The 23,067-nt window shown below is 37.5% G+C and overlaps 1 protein-coding gene across 1 annotated transcript in view; it reads left to right on the top strand.

Moving 5' to 3' along the window:
* Nucleotides 1–23,067, top strand: part of DNAH14 (dynein axonemal heavy chain 14) — a 404,178-nt gene that overhangs the window by 14,097 nt on the left and 367,014 nt on the right. The window contains exons 3-8 of the mRNA XM_072647720.1: nt 584–693; nt 7,780–7,958; nt 11,060–11,212; nt 15,356–15,486; nt 18,765–18,929; nt 20,720–20,832. Of these exons, the coding sequence (XP_072503821.1) occupies nt 584–693; nt 7,780–7,958; nt 11,060–11,212; nt 15,356–15,486; nt 18,765–18,929; nt 20,720–20,832 (851 nt within the window). The remainder of the gene's footprint in view (nt 1–583; nt 694–7,779; nt 7,959–11,059; nt 11,213–15,355; nt 15,487–18,764; nt 18,930–20,719; nt 20,833–23,067) is intronic.

Genomic DNA, 23,067 nt, shown 5'->3' with positions numbered 1-23,067 from the left:
TTGTTGTGAGGAGCAAATGAAATATCTGTGAAACCACTTAGAACACATAGGCACATGGTGGGTGCTGCTGTATAACATTTATTCTCTTCCCTTCCCTCATCTTTGGACAAAGTTGTCCATTTTAATTATGAAGTGTGTAGAGATTATATTGAGGGAAGACCAGGATAAGAGTCAGAAAAGGTTTATGGGCATGGCAAGTTAGGCTAATAACAGCAATTGGCAGCTCTGGGTATGTTTCAGGTAAACTCTGCTTATTTTGTTCCCTTTGAGAAGAGAAGACAAAGAAGTTCTGGTGCCTAAACTGCCCTGTATGTGTTTGCATTCATGTCATCTGCTGCCCAGAAATGGGCACGTTTACATGTAAGGGGAAAGGCTATGAGGAAAAAGGTGCCTAGGATCAGGGAAAGCTACAAAAATACTGTCAAGTAGAATAAAAACCAACATGTAAATTTCTGAAAAATAAGTTATGTAAATAGTTCCATTTTACATACTAATGATTGGAGATCAACTTAGAAATTATAAAAATATGTTATACCTACATTTTAAAAATGAAAAGCAAATGAATGTAAATGTCTTTCTGCAGCCAAATACCCCATGGATTCCTTTTAAAAACGTTTCAGATATGTACGACAAAATGAATAAACAAAAACCTGCAAAGCAACGTGAGAAGGTGGAAACCAAGCCAAAAATAAGGTAAATTAAGATGGAATTGGAAAACAATGTAAGCTTTTTTCCCCTCTTCCTGTGAAATGGAGAAAAATCTTGTCTTTTAAATAAATTCTAAAGTAAAATATCACTGAATTGGAAAAAGGAGAATGAGATAAGGCTATTCTGATTTGGTGAAAAGTTTGCATTTTAACAGATATAGTTTTATTACTTTTGAACACAGTGTATATTAGTAACTATTCATCATATGCCTACTATGTGCTAGGCTATGGGGGTAAAGAAACTGTCCCTGCCCTTGAGTGGCTTACAATTGAATGGGAAAAGACAACACACTAAGCAAAGATAAAAAGCAGTGGGCAGGTGCCTGGCATGAGAGAAGGTGAAATGAGTTCAGCTGAGGAGAAAGTGAAAAGATTCTCAAAAACTAAGCTATAAATATTTGCCAATTGTCCATAAAATAAAATACATACTTCTCAGCCTGGAAGGTAATACCCTCCACAGTCTGATTCTCAGGTACAACCTTTGAAGTTTTGTTTCAGACACTATACTTTGTCAATGGTATAGTCTAACTGAACTGGATTTTATTAGTCCGTGCTTTCCTGTACTTTATGCTCCACCTCCATGCATAGATGCAATGTATACCTGGAAGACACTTTCTCCTCCATCCCAGCCTTTTATAATCTTTATCTTCCTTCCAGGACCCACTAAGGGGTCACCTTCACCCTGGAGCCTTCCCTGATTCTCCTGGGTGTTACTTCTTTCCTTTGACAGTTTTCCTTGTACCATACTTATTTGTGTACATACATCCTCCTAATAAATTCCCATCTCTTTGAAAGATAAGACCGTTTATCTTTATATCCTTTATATATCCTTGAACGTTATCTTAATTTTAAGATTTTGAATCTTAAATTTAAGATTTAAATGTTTATGCCTCGAAATGAATTGAGGTATATAAAAATATTCTAATGGATAGGCATAAAATTATATAATACATCATAAATCTAATGCCACCTAGGTGGCAAAGTGAATACAGCACTCATCCTGTATTCAAAAAAGATGTAGTTCAAATCCAGCCACAGAAATTTATTTGCTGTATGACACTGAACAAGTGACACAGCCTCTGTCTGCCTTAGTTTCCTCAACTGCAAAATGGGCTGAATTAAAAGTACTAACCTCTTTGGGTTGTTGTGAGGATCAAATTTGTAAGGCACTTAGCACAGTAGTGCCTGGCACACAGTAGGCACTTATTTGATACCCCTACTGTATACCAACCCTTCTCTTAGACTCCCTTTTCTTCCTAGGTTTTCACGTCACTATTCTCTCATGGCTCTTCCATCCAACTGATCGTATCTTGTCAGTTCCTTTTGCAGGATTATTTCCCTTTTTCTCCCTCTATTGCATGGTTGAATGCTGAAGCTCATCTCTTCTTTCTCCATACTCTTTCTCTCTCTTAGGGATCTCATCAGCTTCTGTGGATTCAACTCTATCTCAAAGTAGATGACTCCCAGATCTATATATCTAGTCCAAGTCTCCCTCCTGAACCCCCCAGCCTTTGTTTCAACAAGTGCCTTTTTGGGCATCTTTAACTGATATGACCTGTAAGCATCTCAGACTCAACATATCCAGAGCCTCTTACCAGCCTCCCTCCATCTACTTCTCTTCCTAATAATAAATAATAATAAATTATTATTTTATCTATTTATGAATGATAGATTCATATGACTCTATGAATTTTAATTTAACTATTTAAACTGAATGTTTATCAATGAATCAATAATATGATATTATTACAAAATAAGTCCTAATAAGAAATAAAAAGTTTTCTCTATCGAGAGCACCACTATCTTTTTAGGCATCCAAGTTCAAAACTTCATCCTTGACCATGTCAGCCTCACATTTCTCTCCAGTCCATAAACTCCAGTGTCCCTCTCACCCCAGGATCAAATATAAAATCTGTGTGGTGGTTCAAAGCCCTTCATAACCTCCTCCGCACCCCACCCCACCCCTGCCATCACCCACCTTATGTGTATCTTCTTACGCCTTTACCCTCAGCTTTACCCACTCTGCTATCCATGACACTGGCTCCTCTGCTATTCCATCTCCCAAACCCTGAATACTTTTATTGGCCGCCCTTCCATGCTCTTCTTCCTTTCTGCCTCCTGGCTTCTCTGGTTTTCTTCAAGCTCCCGCGAAATTTCTACCTTCTACAAGAAGCCTTTCCCAATGCTTAAGGCTAGTGCCTTCCCTCTGATGGTTATTTCTAAAGTAGCCAGTGTCTATCTTGTCTGTACGTAGTTCTTCCCATGTGTCTCCTCTATTAGACCATGAGCTAGATCAAGCACTTTCTTTTATCTTTCTTTGCATCTCTAGCATTTAGCACAGTGGTTGGTAGATAGTAGGCTCGTAATAAATGTTTATTGACTTTATGGACTCTTATCTGTCCTTCACTTCTTATTTCTAGCCATTTGCTAAAGTTTTGTCAGTTCAACCTTAAGTATGTTTCACATGTGTGTCCTCCAACCCTCACCACCTGCCCCTTCTGATCAGCTCTCTGCCTCCATCCTTCTCCTTTCTAGTACTTCCTCCACACAGTCGCCAAGTTGATATTCTTAAAGTACACATCTGATCTGAAGCCAAGAAGCTCCAGGGGCTCCCTCTTGTGTCTAAGATGAAGTATCAGTTCAGCTGTCCAACTTTTAAAACCTATTGCAACTTTCCCAACTTCAGTTTACTTTGATTACAGGTACAGGTTTGCTGCACATGACCTTGATTCATAAACTTTAAATTCCAGTCAAACCTGCCTGCTCAACGTTCCCCAAACAAGGGAATCTACCTTCACCATCTCCTTCCTCCTCTCCTTCACTTCATAGAATGCTCAGAATTCAGCGCAGGTGCCACCTCATAACTGGAAACCTATCTTGATTTCTTCTGACAAGAAGTACTCTATGCCTGCAAATTATTTTGTGTGTATCTTTGAGGACAGGGACTAATTTGTCTTTGTATCCTCAGCTCCTAGCATAGTCCCTGGTACATGTTAGGTACTTAATAAATGCTTGTTGAACCACATTGAACTGAATTAAATTTTTCCTTCCATTGACTTCATTCCATCTCCTGAAGGGAATGTCCTTTCCTCTTTCTACCTCCCATCTCTATTTACCTCAACCCTTTCTTTCCATAAGCCACATCCTTTTCTGCCCTCATATTCTATTATGACTTCTTGTATCCTCATTGTCTTTGACCTGAATATCATAATTTTGCCTTAAATATGTATACTCTTTTTTATCAGTCTACTCTAATGGAAATCTCTCCATTATTCTCTCCAACAGTCACCACATCTCTATTCACACTTTCTGAGATGTCCTTGATGTACCAGGCCAGGAAGAGGAGGAGATGATACACCTTTGCTCCTCTCTTGTTACTTCAGTTCAGTCCCTTTGCCACTGATACTCAGAAATCTATGCTACTTTTAGTTTTAAGTTCAAATCTTCTCTTGCCTTTCTTTTACTTTCTCCCCTTGCCTGCCCAAGATCCACTGAATGCTATATTTGGGCCCCCCTGGCTTAGTGTGAATTTCAGTGGTAACTGTTTCTCTTTGGAAGACCTAAGGGTCTTCCCTTTCCAGCTTGATTTTTGTCCTTTCTTTTTCCTAATTAAAGGGGCCATCCCCTGACTCACATCTTAAAGAGACCTATTCACTGAATGGATGTTACCTCACCCTAAGTGAGTACCTAAAAAAGGCTACTAAAAAGGGCCAGGGTCTCCCACTGTATCCTGGGCCATCTCCAGTCATCCTGATGAATATCTGACCACTGGATCCCAATGGCTCTGGAGGAGAAGGTGAGGTTGGTGACCTTGCACAGCCCTCCCTCACTCAAATCAAAGTCAACTGCAAGTCATGTCATCATTCCCTGATGTCATGGTCCTCTTCAAAAATGAAGGACAAACACAGCAACCCCTTACCTGAGTCCCCCTTCAAGCTGCTTGACTATCTACATAACTTAAATGAAATGGGAGACATGTACTCTTTTCTTTCTAGTGAGATGGTAGATTTACCATCTGCCTTCTCTCTGTACCCTGTCCTATGACCTAAAGATATAATCCAAGGATATATAGACCTTTCCATTTGCCTCCCTGCTGCACCCTTAAGACTTCTGGGACTTTTTATTTGTTCTGCAGCAGGCATTTCTTTTATGTGTTATCTCCTCCAATTAGAGTGTGATCTCCTTGAGAGATTGTCTCACTTTTTCTATTTATATCCTCAGCACTTAACACTGGGCTTGGTACATAGTAAGTGCTTTAAAATGCTTTATTTTACCTGCTCTAGATCCTAGTTATTCTCATATACCAGACTCTAGTTCATCCTCCTTTCTTGAGTTCAGTATTTAGCTCTTAGTCTTCCTCTCATCCACAGTGCCTGATCTCTTATTTCAGGACTTCATTATACTCATTGATGTCTCCTCAAACACCATAGCCTTCTAGTTCATCAACCTCTTTTAGTCTTTTGATCTATGCTATCAGTCAATGAATATTAAATGCCTTCTGCATGCCAAGTAATGTGCTATGTCCTAGAGATAGAAGTACAAAGAATGAAACAGTCTTCACAAAGTGCCGACTGTGTGAGTAGACAGAGGAATATAAGCGATATTGTAAGGGCAGAATCCCCACTTGCAAGTAGCTTGTATTTTAATGTAGAGATAAGAAATACATTTAAAAATATATTATAAATATAAAGCTTATAAATATAGGTATATATTTGTTAACGTATTAGCAAATTCTTAATTATAAATGTTTGTTAAATAGTCATAAATATTTAGATATAACATATTTGTTAAATATTTGTAAATACGTAAATATAAGGTGGGAATATAGGAAGGAAGGTATTAAAGGTTAGTAGAATCAGGAAAGGTTTCATGAAGAAGTTAGTGCTTGAACTGCATCTTGAAGGGAGGGACTCTAAGGTGGAGATAAGGAGGATGTGCATGCCAGGCAATGTGGGGTAGTCATTGGAAAGGCATGAATATAGGTGAGGGAGTGTTCTGTTTGAACACTAGAGAGAGGTCAACTTCATAAGATCTAAAAGTGTGGGAAGAGAAGTAATGCCCAATGAGGCTAGAAAGGTAAGTTGGAATCAGGTTGTATAGGCCTTTAAAAGCTAAACTGAGTTTATATTTTGTCTTAGAGGTAATAGGAAGCCACTGGAAATGGGCAAAAAATGGAATCATGTGGTCAGATCTATGTTTAAGGAAAGCTATATTGGCAAGTATGTGTAGAATGAAGTGGGATATGGAGAGACTTGATGCAAAGAAACTACCTAGGAGGCTTTTGAAATAATGTGGATGAAAGATGGTGAGGGCCTAACTAAAGTGGTGGCTCTATAAAGGGAGAGAAGAGTTTGGATTCAAGAGATCGTGAAACTAGAAATGGCAAGATTTGGCAACATACGGAATAGGTGGTACAAGGGAGAGTGAGGAATCCAGAATAATTCCTGGCATCCTGGAAAAATAATGGCTGTCTTTCACAGAAATAGGGGAATTTGGAAGAGGGGATATTTTAGGGGAAATGGTAATGATTTCAGTTTTGGATCTGTGGAGGTTAAGTTGTCTCTGGTATACCCATTTTGAAATTTCCAGTAGTCAATTGATAATGTGGAATTGAAACTCAAGGCAAAGACTGAGGCTAGAGGTATAGATCTGGGAGTTATCTGCATGAAATCTGATGAGTTTACCAAGAATTTACAGGCAGAAGAGAAGAGGGACTAGGATTGAATTGTGGGAAACACTGTGAGTTAGGGGGCAGATATGGATGATGAACCAGCAAAGAAGGCTTAATGTTATCAGACTTATAGAAGTCAATCAGGAGAGAATAGTGTCACAAAAACTCAGAAAGGTGAAAGTATTCAGGGTGACCAACAGTGTCAGATGTTGTAGATAGATCACTGAGAACTGACAAAAGACCATAAGATTTAGTGATTGAGGGAACTCTGGTGACCTTTGGAAAGATCTGTTTCAGTTGAGTGATAATATCAAAAGCCAAGACTGAAAAATGTTAAGGAGTAAATGAAAGAAGAAAAGTGAAAAAAAGTGAGTATGGATAACTTTTTCAAAGCATTTAGCTGAGAAAATAATGAGAAATATAGATTTAGTGGAGGTAGGGTCAAGGGAAGGGTGGTTTTTTTTGTTTGTTTGTTTTTGTTTTTTGGAGAACATCAGAGTTTCTATTTAGGGAAATTGAACCTTTATGGATAATGGTGATTTGTGAACATCCTTATGTGTGGCTGGAGGGGAGTGAGAGATTCAGTTCTGGGATTTAAAAAGACTTGGGAATTGTGAAGTACAGGAGCTTAGTTAAAGAGATGTATGATATGTGTGGTATATGATAGTGATGGAATACCACTCTGTTATAAGAAATGGTGAACTTGATGTTAGAAAAACTTGGAAGCACTAGCATGAAATATTGAAGAGTGATGTGGACAGAACTTAAAGAACCTTGTATACAGTAACAACAATATCATTTCAAGAAGTGCATCTTTTAAATCCAATTCATGTGCAAGTCAAGATATCACATTCATGAAATCATTGGTACTCTTTTTTTTCCACTTAGGGAGGCTATATAATTTAATGGGAAAAGCTCAGGGGAGTTAGGGAGTTATGGAAATGAGGGTTCCAGGGCCCAGCTTTGCCAATACTAAGTTACTTAACCTTTTGGTTTCCCAGTTTCTTCATTCATAAAAATGAGAAGATTAAATTGGATCAGTTTTAAAATTCCTATCTGATATAAATTCTCTAATAACCAATAATAATTATTGGAAGATTAAAATAATCTTTAGTTAAAAGCATTTATAGCTCCATAGAATTTGATAATATTCCATTGTTGGCATTTGACATAGGCTTTTCAAATTTCTACTCAAATATTTAGAAGAAAAGTGATCTACAATGAAATATATTTTAACTTACAGTTTAGGTATCTATTTTAATTTCTCCAAATTATAGATAATATGGAGTAAAGTCGATGGTATGTTAAATTCAAAGAAGCCATGCTATGTCTCTAATTATAAATAAAAATCTTTGTCTGAATATTTAATCACCCTCAATATTGTTTTCTGTATTGTTGTAGGATCCATAAACCTGAACGGAAAAAAAATTTAAATAAAGTGACTTTAGGGGTTAGTCAACGTACTACGACTGCAGAAACAGATAGACAACAACAAGAAGGCATGACTTTAACTTCTCCAATAACTACAAGGTCTCAGGTGGTGACTCCTAGAGTTTCAGAACATGAAGGGCAATTATCAGGCATGTCAATTTCTACAATATCTTGTGATGGCAGAAAGGAGTTTTGTGTGATCTTTAAAGGGGAGAGATATAAGTTAAATATAGTCTGAAATAGTTTACAGATAACTCCTTAGAACAGGTTTATAAAGTACTTGTGTACTTTAAGAGTCCATCTGGTACCTCTTTTAGTAAGCCTTAAATCAAGTTCTTGTGTATAAAGTCAGACACCCTTCACTAGGGATGGAGGAGTGGACACAGCTGGCAAGATCAGTCCTTTGGCTGAATCTGATTCCATTTTTCATTTCCAAGCTCTCCTTGGTTTCATCTCCAGTGAACAACATGCCTTACCCAGGATAAACTGATCACCTAAAATATTGGCATTGTGCTGATTGACTCAATTTTGATTCTCAACCCTTTTTCAGCTCCCCTAATTACCTCTCCATTCTGAATGGAGGGCTGAAGAATGGAGGACTCATCCTAAATCCTTCCTTTTTAGAGGGCTGGGATCTGAACTTTCCAGGTAACTTGCCATTTTCTATCAGCAGCTTCCCTTGATTCCAACTCTGTAGAATGTCATTCCCTTTTGGTTCTTTCTCTGTTAGGTTATAAGTTACTTGAGGACAGAGATTATCTTTCTTTTTCTTCGTTTTATCCTCAACACTTAGCACAACCCCTGACACATACATAATAGCTTTATTGCATTGAATTGACTCATGGCTCATTCTTGTTCAGCTTTTCTCTCTAATCTATACTATGGCCAGGAAACAAATTCCAATGGTTCCTTATCCCCTCCAGGAACAAATATAAGATTCTCCATTTAGCATTCAAAACCTTTTATAACCTTTCCCTCCCCCACATCCCTTTCCAATCTTTTCATACTTTATTCCCATGAGGTCGCTGATCCAATGAAGTTATTTTTCTTACTGTTCTTTGGCTAAGACACTCCATCTCTTGACTGGCCATTTTCATTGTCCATCTCCTACTGCTGAAATGCTCTCCTCACTTGCCTCTGTCTCCTGGATACTCTGTCTTCCTCTAAGTCCCATCTTATACAAGAAGCCTTTTTGGGTTTTTTTTATTATCTCCAGTTTGTTATATGCATTTATATGCATGTATGAGTGTTTGCAAATTGCTTGTACATGATTATTTTCATTTTGTCTTCCCTTAAAATTTTAACTCTTCAAGAGCAGGGACTGTCTTTTGCCTTTCTGTGCATCTCCAATGCTTATCGTAATGGCTTGTACATTGTGGATGTTTAATAAGTGCTTATTTATTGATTGTCAGCAAATAGGGAACGTTTTTTTTTACCTGTATATGTTTATGCCTTTAGCATCTGCCTCATTGCTATTGTGAGCATTTTGGGAACTTTGTCAAATAACAATGGAGAAAGAGGATGTCTTTGCATTATTCTGATATTTTCAAGGAAAGCTTCTACTGCTTGGGATCAACAAGACTGCCTGTTTGGTCAGATTGGAATGTGTAGAAAAGGGAGTAATGCATATTAAGGCTGGAAAAGTAGGGTGGCACCAGGTTGAGAATGGCTTTAAATGGTAAACAGAGATTATATTTGATCCTAGAAATAGTAGGGAGACACTGAAGTTTATCAAGTAAATGAATGACATGATCAGACCTAAATGTGGAGGATGGATTGGTGGAGAGAGAAAATTGAGACTTACTGTTATAATAGTTAGGTGAGTGGAGATAAAGACCTTAACCAAAATGGCAACCATGTGAATTGTAGGGACTGATGCTAGTGTGTTCTCCATCTTCTCCCTCCTAATCTCATTTACTTGCCCTATTCCAAATTCTTTGAGTTTACTTACGTTATTGTCTCTTTATATATTGCTATCTCTTTTGACCTTTCTCTTTCCCAGACCAGCTGTGTAAAGTTCAACATTTTCCTTCTCTGTCTCCTGTACAATCTCTTATTTTGAGTCACATTTTCTTTTTAAGGAGTTTCCTCTGCTTTGTTCTCATGATTTTTCTTCTGTTCAAGTCAATTCTCACTCTCATTTTATGATTCTTTTTTTATTTCCTATGTAACCCTTAAGGGCAGAAATCTTCCAAAGTACCACATTTAGCTTCCCTCTTCTGTTCCATTTTCATATTTTTTGCTTTTCTAAGTCTTATCTCATCCTCATTATTTTCTGATGTGTTTTGTTTTTAGAAATGTAAATATGACAAAGAGATAATGCTTGGATAGAAGCACTGTTGTGTGGGATGAGTTGCCTTATTTTCTGCATTGTGAGTCCTAATCAACCCCATGCCTTTCATCACATCTCCTTTTCTAAGGCTAAACTATACTATCTTTCTTTAAAATAACTGTCTCTGGTGCTTCCTCCCTAGGCTTCAGTTTGCTCATCTAGAAGATGAGTGGGCTTGAAGTAGGTGATGTCTGAGGTCCCTTCCAGTTCTAAATCTTGGATCTCATCTATGGCCTTGATTGGTGAATCAATATAATGATTATTGGTCGGGGCAGGGGTTTGGGTTCATGGGGTTGATATCAGCAGAATAGAGGCCTATTTCTTCTATTGGGGGTAGTGAAACAAATTGTGAGATATTGAATGTAATGGAATATTATTGTACCATGAGAAATAATGGAATGGACAATTTCAGAGGAAACTGGGGAGATTTTTATGAACTAATGCAGAGTAAAGTGAGCAGAACTAGGAAAACAATTCATATAGTGATAACAACATTATAGAGAAAATCTGTAAAAGGAAAGACTTTAGAACTCTGATCAACACAATGATAAGCCATAGGTCCAAAAGAATAAAGATGAAACATGCCACTCAGCTCTGGACAGAGAGTTAATGAACTTAAAATGCAAAAAGAGTCATACATTTTTGGACATGGCTAGAATGGGAATTTGTCCTGCCAAATTATGTAGATGTATTGAGGAATTTAAAAAATTTTTTTGCTTAATGGGAAGGGGGTATTAGGAGAGATAGATTAATTTCTTAAAAAGTACTTATTACATGTCAAATAATTTTTTACAAATGAAAAAAAAGAATAGAGGACTCTTAGAATAATCCCAGTTCAGAATTTGCTATTGACTTGTGGGATGATATGTGGATGTATATCATATGCTACATATTAAATTTTTAAGATTTTCATTTCAGATTCTGATGAGCACCATGTTAGTGAGTATACAATTTCTGAAGAATCAGATTTCCAGGAAGAGGAGGATAAAAAGAAGCAAAAAGAAGACAAGATGCAAATACCTAAGTATCTGAGGAAAGATTTTGGGAACCGTATTCGATATGATCCAACAGGTGTGTAATTTCAGATTAATAGCCTAAGTTTATAACAGTAGTTCAAGCATCAATGCCCACATGAATGTCCTAATCCTCCTAATTATTTTCTTCCCTCTATGAAATATCTCCAGTTTATCTTGTCCATGTTTATGCATAGCCATTTACATGCTGTGTCCTCTATCAGACTATGAGCTCCTCAAGGACAGGGACTGTCTTTGGCCTTTCTTTATATCATTAGTACTTAGCTAGTCCTTTCCTTTCCTTTCCTTTCCTTTCCTTTCCTTTCCTTTCCTTTCCTTTCCTTTCCTTTCCTTTCCTTTCCTTTCCTTTCCTTTCCTTTCCTTCCCTTCCCTTCCCTTCCCTTCCCTTCCCTTCCCTTCCCTTCCCTTCCCTTCCCTTCCCTTCCCTTCCCTTCCCTTCCCTTCCTTTCCTTTCTTTCCTTTCCTTTCCTTTCCTTTCCTTTCCTTTCCTTTCCTTCCCTTCCCTTCCCTTCCCTTCCCTTCCCTTCCCTTCCCTTCCCTTCCCTTCTCTTTCCTTCCCTTCCCTTTCTTTTCCTTCCTGGACCCTCCTAGCTTTACAGTGATTATCAATAGTAACTGTTGCTGTTCAAGGGACCTGGCTACTGCTTAAACAATCCTATTCAATGGATGGGCATTGCCTCACTCTAAGTGAATACCTGCAAAGACCTTGGCCTAGAGGGCCCAAGGTCTCCCACTGCATCTTGGTTCATCTCCAGTCATCCTGATGAATATCTGGTCACTAGATTCAGATGGCTCTGGAGGAGAAGTGAGGCTGGTGACCTGCACAACCCTCCCTCACTCAAAACAAAGTCAAGTGCAAGTCATGTCATGATTCCTCTGATGGCAGGGTCTTCTTTGGCAGCAAAGGACAAACACAAAAACAAGTGCTTAGCATAATACCTGGCATATGTTGTTGTTGTTGTTCGGTTATTTTCAGGCATACCTGACTATTGTGCCCCCATTTTGGAGTTTTCTTGGCAAAGATACTGGAGTGGCTTGTCATTTCCTTTTCTAGTTCATTTACAGATGAGGAAACTGAGGCAAATAGCATTAAGTGACTTGCCCAGGGCCACACAGCTAGTAAGTATCTGACTTGAACTTAAGTCCTCCTGACTCCAGGTCCAGTGTACTTTCCAGCCTATCTCAACGTGTATCATTTCTAACTTTTCTAAAATCCTCTTCCCATTCTAACTTCTTTGATATTTATTTTTTGTCTAGGTCTGAAGGAAGTACATTGATTCTTCACTCCTCCCCCTCACCCTTGTTATAGATTATTCTGTTTTTCCCCTGTAATTTATTCAGTTTTTCCTTTAAGAATTTAGATGCTATTTCATTTGCTGTATATAGGTAGTAGTCAGTCTCTAATGGCCCCGGATCTCTTCCTAGCACTCACTAGAAACCTAGAGCTAGGGGGAAATAAAAAGGTAAATGTTTTTACTAACTCAAAATATGTTTTCCATGTTCTCCATGCCCATGGAGCAATGTGGAAAGAAAAGGGATATCTGGCAGCAAGAAGCACCCTGTCAAACATGCCCAGGAGATTTCATGTCTCCTCCAAGCTGTTCAGAAGCCATCGGAGATAACTGTTGTTTTTGGCAAAGGCCACCAGAAAGAGGAAATGGATCAGGCCAAGGGAAATTACCTGGTAGACACTGCAGCAAACAATGGTGCACACCAGCTAACTACATTGGGCTCCTTTACTCTCACAGCTCTCTAATCCTTCCTTACCTTCCTGCAGCCTCCAAGAACAGGCCCTTGCTGAAAAAAGGGGTTGCTCTCTCTCCCTCTCTGGGTGGTTACAGACACTGTCAGGCCAACTTCTTATCCCAGAGGAAAGCCCGTGGGAGCTTCTTTTTGGTTTACAACAGGCCACATACCTCGGGAAGAATGTTTCCTAGTCTCTGATGAAGCCTATTTTTACTGGCATTAAGCTGGGAGAAAGCACCAGACAAGTCTATTGGGCTTGCCCAGCTTGGGCCCAGAGACTCTGGAGTATACCCTTGTAGGACCTCAAGCTACTGTTTAGAAAGGCCCTGGCACCCTCCAGCAGAGAGGTGGATAAAAAGAGGTGAAATTATACTTGCCCTTTTCCTCTTATGTTTTGGCCTTGTCATAGCCATTTTTAATGAACCATATTTTGCAATGTAGGGGTGCTGGGAACCCTGAAATTCAAGGGCAAAAGGTATGGGTACTGCCTTGAAAGAATTCAACTCAAGCCTTCTTTTAGTCAGAGACAAAATTTATTGTTTCCCCAATAGAAGCCTGAGGGATTTTTAAGACCCTGTGCATTTGGCAGATAAGACTGACCTCTTTTATAGGGGAAAAAGATTTGTGGGAAGATTTGGATAGGATCTAGGAGTGGTCATTAGGCTGAGGTGATCTCTAGATAACAGAGGAGGGGTCTAGATGGGATTAAGGGTAGGAGAGTAACAGACAATAAAGGACTGGACTGGGTTAGAGGTAAGAGAATTGAAGGTTGAGGCTGGGTCAGAGGTAACAGAGAATAAAGGGTTGTTGGGGGGAGGCCTACAAAGAAAGGACAGCTGAAAGGATTACTGGAATTGGTGATATCTCAGGCAAATGCCAGGGACTGGGCCATGTGGGAAAGAAAGTTCAGGAAAAAGTTCAAAAGGAAGGGGGGTGGTGATCCAGAGCCATACTCCATCATATATATGAATAAGTATTGATATTAATTGCCTATCATGTATTTAAGCAGAATGTCATTTCCCTGTTTATTTCTTTTAATCAAGTTTATTTTTACTGTTACTTTATTTGAGATCATACTTTTCTGAATCAAGCAGACTAGCTCATCTTGTGCAGGTTCTCTTCTTTTTTCATTTTTGAAAGTGGGAAGTGATATTATTGCCCTCCTATGAATTACTGGGCCTCTCTATGAATAATTTTCTTCCCATGTCATATCTGCTACTTGCTGTAGCAGACTAGGCAGATATATATGGTCAATTTTCTTATCACCTCTGGCACTGGAATATAAAGACCTGTTTATCAGCTTCACAAATCTTTAGGCAAATAGTTATATTATTACATTCTATCCTTACTCAAGAACCCTCCCTCCTGAGTAATGACACCCATTCATTCCTCTTAATGAAATGTTCACATCGCAAATTAACCTTGCTCTCAGGAATCCTCTCCTTTTTGATTAGGAGCAGTGATGAAAGTATTACCTCTGCTCCTATGGCCTTAAGTTTCTTACTCAGGATTGGTAATCTCTAAAAATATTTTCAAGATTTCTTCAGAAAGTTTCTATTTGAACCCTCAGAAGTAGGCATTGATCATTAAGTCTGACAGATTTGGGAGGTCTCCATTCTAAAGTAGATGTATGCCGCACAAAAACTCTGGAGGAGGAGAGGCTGATGATTTAAATCCAATGCACTTGAAAGTTGAGGCATCTTCCTCACTGGACCTCTTCCAGAATGAAGGATGAACAATAACAATTTTTGGTCACTTACATGAAGCAGACTAGAACAAACATTAAGAGAGAGAGGAGATTCAAGCACAATGCCTTGATTATTAGCTTCAAGACACTGCTAGATACTTTGTACATGCATGTATGTGTTCAAGTGTAAAATTTTGTTGTTCATTCATTCTTTGTGACTCTATTTGGGATTTTCTTGGCAAAGATATTGGAGTGGTTTACCATTTTCTTCTTCAGTTCATTTTACAGAAGAGGAAACTGAGGCAAACAGGGTGAAGTGACTTGTCCAGGGTCACATGGCTAAGTATCTCTAAGTAAGAGGAGTCTTCCTGATTCCAGGCCTGGCACTCTATCCGCTGCACCACCTAACTGCCCCGTGACACAACATATTATCTTTGCTCTTCATATTTGAATGTAAATGGCAGGTGTTTGTAACCCACACACATGACTGTGAAATTAGGTCGTCTGAGCTTTTTAAGAAATAGAAGTATTATGGTTAGCTATGTGACTAGGTTTTGAGATATTTCCTTGATCTCTTATACTGTCTTCAAATAAACTTTCTTTTATTACAGTATCTAGATTCGTAGAATGTGTGTTTAAATACTTTCTGTATGCAGATTTTTTTTATTGTGCTATGTAGAGATTTTGATCATCTAATTTATGGATACAGGACTTACACGTGATCTTTTATTTAATATTTTGAACTAGTACCAAAGGATGACAATGCTGTAAGACACATTTTAAGACTGAGAGAGAAGCTGAATTGGAAAACTGAATTAACAGCACGTGGGTTTGACATAAAAAAAACCAAAGACACACGTCTAAAGACTCCATTTATGGTATTTTTATTTTTGCTATTTATATGTTTATACTATTTGTATTCAATTTTGGATAATTAAAGATTAGAAAGTTATTTTAATTAGGATTTTATTTTTCCAAATATACATAGGAAAAGAAATGTGATTGTGAAGTCTAAAGAAAAAGCCCAGAACATCCAGTGACTGTTTTCTCATGTTCTTTATAAATGACAGAGAAGCCTGAGAAGTTGTTTCTGGAGTCTCTACTCATTATAGTTGTTAGCAAATTAAGTAAAAAAAAAAAAATGAGTCACCTTGATGTTTGTTCTACGTGATATTGAACATCTAGACTGATGGTTCTTAACCTGTAGTCAAGAAACTTTTAAAAAATATTGTGATAATGTATTTCAATATAGTTGATTTCTTTTGCAATCCTGTGGGTTTTTATTTTAGCCTTTTAAAAGCATTCCTCTGAGAAGGAACTCATAGGCTTCAACGAACTGCCCAAAGGGTCCGTAACGCAAAAAGGCTTAAGAACTCTTGGTCTAGATCAGTGGTGGGGAACCTGTGACCTCGAGGCCAAACTTGTGTTTGGATTTAGTCAAAGGGCAGAGCTGGAGGACCTAGAGGGCCACTTGTGGCCTCAAGGCCCTCACCCCTGATCTAGATTGATTGAATTGTCTAAATATTTTTGCCATAATGAATGTTATATAATGTCTTAAAGTTTACAAAGTGCATCATCTTTTTGCATCTTCACAACAATCCTATGAAATAGCTATTATTATCTCCACTTTACAGATAGAAAAATTGAGATTTGGGTCAAGTGACTTCCCTTAGTCACATGTTGTGCCAGTCTATATCTAGAAATCAAGATGTCGAAATTTAAGAAGGAAATTGATAAGCTAAAGAGGATCTGTAGGAAAGTGACAACTTTGGTGAAGTGCCTTGAGTTCCTGCCATAGGAGGATCAGTTGAAGGAACTGGTTATGTTTAGCCTGAAGAAGAGACTTAGAAAGGACATAATATATCTGTCTTTGTACTACTTGACTTCAAAAGGCAGAGCTTGAAGAAGTGATAGAAATTGGAGAGAAACAGATTTAGGTTTTAATGCAAGTAAAATCTTCCTAGCAATTAGTGCAATCCAAAAGAGAAATGAGCTTCCTTGGGAGTTAGTGGGTTTCCCATCACTAGCGTCTGCAAGCTAAAGTTGAATCCTTCCTTGTCTTGTATGTTGCTGAAAGCATGGATACTAAGGTATGAACTGGACTAGATGATTCCTGAGTCATGACCTTTGAACCTTTACATTCTGTGTCTTCCAAGACTTTCTTAGGCATAGAGACTGCTCCTACTTCTTTCTCTTTATGAATTCTCTGCTCTTAGCCAGGAAGAGGACCTTGAAACTCAACCTACTAAGATGTTTTTTTCTTAGAACTAATTACTAATATTTTTCCTTGTAGGCTGGTTTCTCATTACTTTTTACCCCTTTTGTCATCACTTATTTCATCTTGGAAGTGATACAAGAGTAAAACCTGAACACTGCAGTTGAACCTTTCAGAGAAACAATTATAGGTATACATACATGTGTTCTATACACTAATATTGGTGGCAGCACAGTAAAAAGAGCAGTAGGTTTAAAGGCAGAGGACCTGAATTGTAATGCTAGCTCTGCCATTTACTACCTTGGGAAATCCCTTAACCTTTTGGGGTCCTCTGTTCCTTCACCTATAAAATGAACAGGTTGAAGTAGCTCTAAATCCATGACCCTATGATCCAGTGAGGGATGGGTATCATAGAACATTAGACTTGAAATCAGAATATGTGGAGTCGCTGTATGACATAAATCCTGTAATACTTAGTGTACAGTGTTTGTACATTGTGGTCATAGAAAAAAATGCATCATTGGGTTGCCAACTTGACTCCAAACTTAAGCTCGACTGGTTCTTAGGCAGTCAGTTCACAATTTCTAGGCCTAATCTGCACCTTTGCGGTGTGGTAGAAGCTATTAGAGCTTCAACTGTATTTGGCATAGCCTTTGCTTTCAGACCATGGAGAGATTTCAGGGGAGGGACAGCTACAGCCACAGTAACAATGTCGAGAAAACATCCATGCTGTTTGCGTGGTACATTTTACTTTTCTCATTCTCTTTGAATATCAGCAAAGGGCATCGGATCCGAAAAGGGATAGTCATTCGTATGATAAATAACATTGCGATAAGGACCTTTTCAGTTGTCAGATAGGCCCAAATCTACTTATTAGCAGCAGAAGAGGTATTAAAATCTGTATAAAAAGTTTAGGATAATAGGTGTAGAGCTAGAAAGGAGGTTAATGAATTTGTTAAGGAATCACTCTTGTCATTAGTACTTAAATGAATTGGGTGTTCAACAATAACATTTTGACTCAAACAGAAATCTAGTGTCAGTATAAAAATTTCCTGGCAATATGGCAGGTATTACAGAAAGAGAACTTCTAAGGGATTTGAACAAAGTCATATAGATTCAAAACAGTTGTACCTTTATAGCCATTTTACCAGCCCACACATTATATATGTAGGATCATTTAAACTTTTTTAAAGTTTTCATAATAAATATTGGCATTTCTATAATGTTTTAAGATTCACAAAACACCTTCCAAATAATGTCTCATCTGAACCTCACTGCAGTTTAATTCCATTTTAGAGGTAAAGAAACCGATTCCTCAGGGAGGCTAAATTATTTTCCCAAGATCATACAACTAGTAGGTTTTAGAGGGGAGATTGTAATTCAGGGCTTACCCAATTCCTGGTCCAACATTATTTTCATTATGCCATATTGTCTCTTTGATTGGATATCTTTGAAAAATCCAAGTTATCTTTCCTATTTATTTTTCCTATGTCCATCACATTTCCTCCACTAAAACCTTGCTGAGTTGTTTCATCTAGTGGGTGAAAGAGACCTTGGATCCTTGAAGGATATGCCAGTAGAATGCACAATTCAGCTGGTATTGAGAAAGGCTTCCTATCTGAACTTGGTCTCATACATATTCTTTCATAAGAATTAGCTTATTTATTTCAGAGATGCTTAACCCTAGATGCTTGGCATCTAGGAGATGATATGAGGTTCTTTTGGCCACAGGAATCCATATAACTATTTACTAAGACATAGAGGAATTGCCCTCTTTATTAGCAGAGAAAGCATCCATGCTGGTCAAATTATGGAACTTTTGAAGAATTGAAAAAGAATTCACATTTATACTTTATAATTATTTAATTAATTTTCTGATTGTAAAGTAATTAGGTTATTTTTAATTAAACAAAGTAAGGATAAAATGTTTTCTCTTCATAGGAGTCATTCCATATAAAAGATGATGGAGAGTATGTATATGGACTTCTCAGAAATAGAAATAATTGCCGAGCTCCTTATAACCCATATGATATTCAAGTGGTTTCTGCAAATGAAGCTAGAACCTGCCAAGTTTTTTGGGTTATTACAGCTTCATTCGTCTCAAAGGTAATACATCCTGCTGGACAATTAATGTTTTCATAACCAGTTTAAGAAAACATAATCTGCATGGTTGAATTTGATGAATCTATTGTCTTTAAGACACATCTTCTAGCAATAATAGAAACAAATGGAAAATAATTCCCTGACACTGTGAATTAAAAAAAAATTTAAGTTAAAACCTCAAAACAGTCATATACAGAATAGGTATATACAAGATACATGCAGAGTACATGGAAAGTAACCTTAGAGAGAAGAATCAGTGTGTCCAGGAAAAGAAGGTGATGAATAGTGTCAAATGTTGAGATCAAGAAGGGGATTGAGAGGCAGTCGAAATTGCTCCTGAGTCTTTTGATATGGCAATCGAGAGATTACCAATGGCTTTGAAAAAAGAGTTTCAGGAGCATGATGAGGTTGGAAGTCAAATTGCAGAGGGCTGTGAAGAGTGGGAGAGCAGAGGAAGTAAAAGGGGACTTAACAGAGAAGTGAAGGAGAGATATAGCCAATAACTAGTGAGGTTGGTAGAATCAACTGAAGAATGGAAAAGATTCTGACATTTTTGTAAGTGATGGAGAATGATCTAGTAGATGGGAGAGATCAAAGATTAGAGTGAAGGTCATGTTGGTGGCAATCAGCTAGAAAAAATGGGAAGGGATGAGATCTAGGGTTCATACTGAGGAACTGGCCGTTGTAAGGAGTTTTTATCTGAGGCCATAGTAAAGACAATGGGCTCAGATAAAGCATTTAGTAAGTGCTTACCATGTGCCAAACACTGTGCTATGTGGAATGATTTGAGAAGAATGTGAGGTAGGAGAAGGGAAGAAAAAATGACTTATGGTGGATGCCTTCAATTTTTTCAGTATAAAATGTGAGAAAAAGTGTTCGGTAGAGAAGGGTGATAGAGCCATGACAAAAGATAACTGATTTCATAAACCCAAAAAGCTTGAGCACAGATAAGATTAACACACCCAAGATAATAAATGTAGGAGTCAAATGGGGGGAAATTGTATCAAATTTCTCTTAAGAGTTTGGTATCCTAGATACTGTATGTGTGTGTGTATGTACGTATGAGACTAATAGCCTTTCCTCAAATCGATAAATGGTCAAAGCATATGAATAAACAATTCTCAAAAGAATTGCAAAATTTTGACAACCACATGAAAGAATGCTCTAAATTGCTGATAATAAGAAAAATGCAGATGAGAACAAATTTGTGGTTTTGCTTCCTAACCTGCAAATTGGTGAAGATGATGAAAAATGGAAATCATAAATTTGGGAGGGATTGTGGAACAATAAGCATACTGGTATATTATTGGTGGAGCTGTGAAATGACACAACTATTTTGTAAAGCAGTTTGGAATTATGCAAATAAAATAACCATAATGTTCATCCTTTTGGACCAGAGCTTCCATTACCAAAGAAGCTATCAATAAGAAGAAAGATCTCATATATGCCAAAGTATTTATAGCAGCACTTTTTGTGATAGTAAAGAATTAGAAATAAAATAAATGGCCATCTCCTGCTAGTTACTGGAATGGGTTATTTATGAAGACAAGACTTGTTTTTTTTTAAAATTAATATAATAAATATATAATAACAAATAATTATAATAAATTAGAAATAAAATTAAGATTTTCTGGAGAATACAAAAGAAGATATATGACTTGAGGCAGGTGGTTGCATAAAACTTTCATTACTACTTGAATTCGTAATTTCTTCAGTTGCATGTGAATAGGTACTTTTCCTTGTATTTAAATTTTCCTTTAAACAAAATCAGAGCTTTGATCTTTATTTTTCAGGTTACTCGAGTAGGTAAGAGAGAAGAAGTAGAAATGACACCTGTCTTGGAATGGCTTGTGGAAAGAAATCACTTCATTGCATTTCATAAATTTTCTTTCTTTCACAAATTCCGGTAAGGCAAATGAAAGAGAACCTTTATACTCAGGGAAACCTACGCAGTTTCCTAGAAAGTAGAGAGGAATTAAGCAGCTAGATTCTAATATAGTAACATATCATTTGTCTACTATTTCCTGTGGACTGAGGTTATGGAAATTATAGTCAGGAAGGACCCTAGATATCTGTTCTGTGCTCCTCACCTCATAGGCAAGAAAACTGAGCCCTGAAAATGTAAAGTGATCTGCTCAGCATCCAACAGGAGATAAAAAGCCCAACTGAGGCCTGTCTTCAGACTCCACCCACTCTTTTCTGGCTATGCAACATAAATTTATTTTCCAAATAATTTAAAATTTCTGCCTTTAGCCACTGAAAATTTTAATCACTTTTATTAAGAATCTTAAAAAAATTATACATTTTCTTATTCAAAGCATGACCATTTATTATACAGTGATATATTACATTTTTAAGACAATATTCTCAGAAAATATTAGGTGTACAGGACTACCTTTCTGCTAAATATGTATAGAAAACTGTGCTTTTGAGGCTTTCATCTAGTTTAAACCCCCACCCATGTCTGAAATGCGTTCTATCCTTACCTCTGCTTATTAAGCACTTACCATATGCCAAGCACTGTGTTAAGTGCTCTGCAAAAAACAAACAAGCAGCAACAAAAGGCCAGTCCCTGCTTTCAAGGAGATCATAGTCTAATGGGGGAGACCACATGCAAACCATTATGTGTGTATAAACAAGATACATATAGAATAAATTGGAGCTAATGTCAGAAAAAAGGCACTCACGTTAAGGAAGACTGGAAAAGGCTTCTTGCAGAAGGTAGAACTGAAGTGGAGACTTTAAAGAAGCCAGGAAAACCAAGAGGCAGAGATGAGGAGGGAGAACATTTCAGGTATGAGGGACAGACAGTATAATGCATGAAGCTGTAATATGAATTGTCTTGTTAGAGAAATAGGAAAGAGGCGAGTATCACTGGATCACAGAATATCTAGAGGTTTGTAAGGTGCAAAAAAGGAAGTTAAAAAAAAAGTCGGAAGGGCCCAGATTATAAAAACCAAACATAGGATTTTATATTTGTGTTGTATTGTGTTGCAGTAGCTGTGGTATGAGGTAAGGAGAGTCTGCACCAGAGTAGCAGCAGTGTCAGGGGAGAGGAAGGGATGTGTATGAGAGAAGTGATGAAGATAGAATTAACAACAGATTGGATACTGGAGGAAGTGAGAGAGTAATAAGTCAAGGGTGACAGGTAGTTTATGAGCCTGGGTGAGGATAAGGACCATAGTACCCTTAACAGTAAAAAAGAATTTAGGAAGAGGGGAGGGTTTGAGGGGGAAAGGTAATGAGTTCCATTTGGATAGCTTGATTTTAAGATATTTACAGGATATCCAATTTGAGATGTCCAGTGAGCAGCTGGAAATATAAAATTGGAGTGTGAGAGGTTAAGACCAGAAAAATAGATATAAGAATTATCTACAGAGAGATGATAATTGAATTCATGGAAGCTGATGAGATCACAAAGTGAAATAATACAGAAGGTGAAGAGAAGAGGCCCCACAGTTGGCAGACATAATCTGGATGAATATCCAGCAAAGGACACTGAGAGGGAACTGTAGGATAGGTAGGAGGAGAACTGGGAAAGAGCAGTGTCACAAAAACCTCGAGAGAAGAGAGAATCCAGGAAAAGACAGTGATTGATGATGTCAAAAGTCTTGCTTTAAGATACAAGTCAGATCCCATCTTTTGCATGAAGACTTTTCTGATCTCCCAGCTCCTGCTCTTACCTTTCCTCTCAGACTATCTTATATTTTGCTACTTTATGTGTGTGTGCATGGATCATTGACTTTATATTTATGCTCTTTGTGTTTCAAATGTAAACTCATTATGAGAAGAGATTTTTTTCATTCTTTGTACTGAAGTAATTTGTAGCCCTCTATATTGTAGCTCAACTATTAGGAGATAGTGAAAGTTATTACCTCTTTCCTAGAAGGTGTGACAAGCTAGAGAACAAATATATAAGAAGGGAGGGAGAGTTTGCTCATTTTCCAAGAAAAGAGGTGATTTTGTATAAAGTAGAGAATCAAAATTGAGTTGATAAGGGGACAGGATAAAAAAAAAACCCTGGAACTTTCAAGGTTTTTCTGATTTAGGTTTTTACAAAATGGTATTTTGTTTAAAGTGCTATGAATTTTTGAATAACAAATCCACCTATGTTCAAATGTAAGTTTCAGAACATATTTTA

This window comes from Notamacropus eugenii, chromosome 2, assembly GCF_028372415.1.
Source record: "Notamacropus eugenii isolate mMacEug1 chromosome 2, mMacEug1.pri_v2, whole genome shotgun sequence".
Lineage (NCBI taxonomy): Eukaryota > Metazoa > Chordata > Mammalia > Diprotodontia > Macropodidae > Notamacropus > Notamacropus eugenii.
This window is presented reverse-complemented; position numbering and strand designations above follow the sequence as displayed.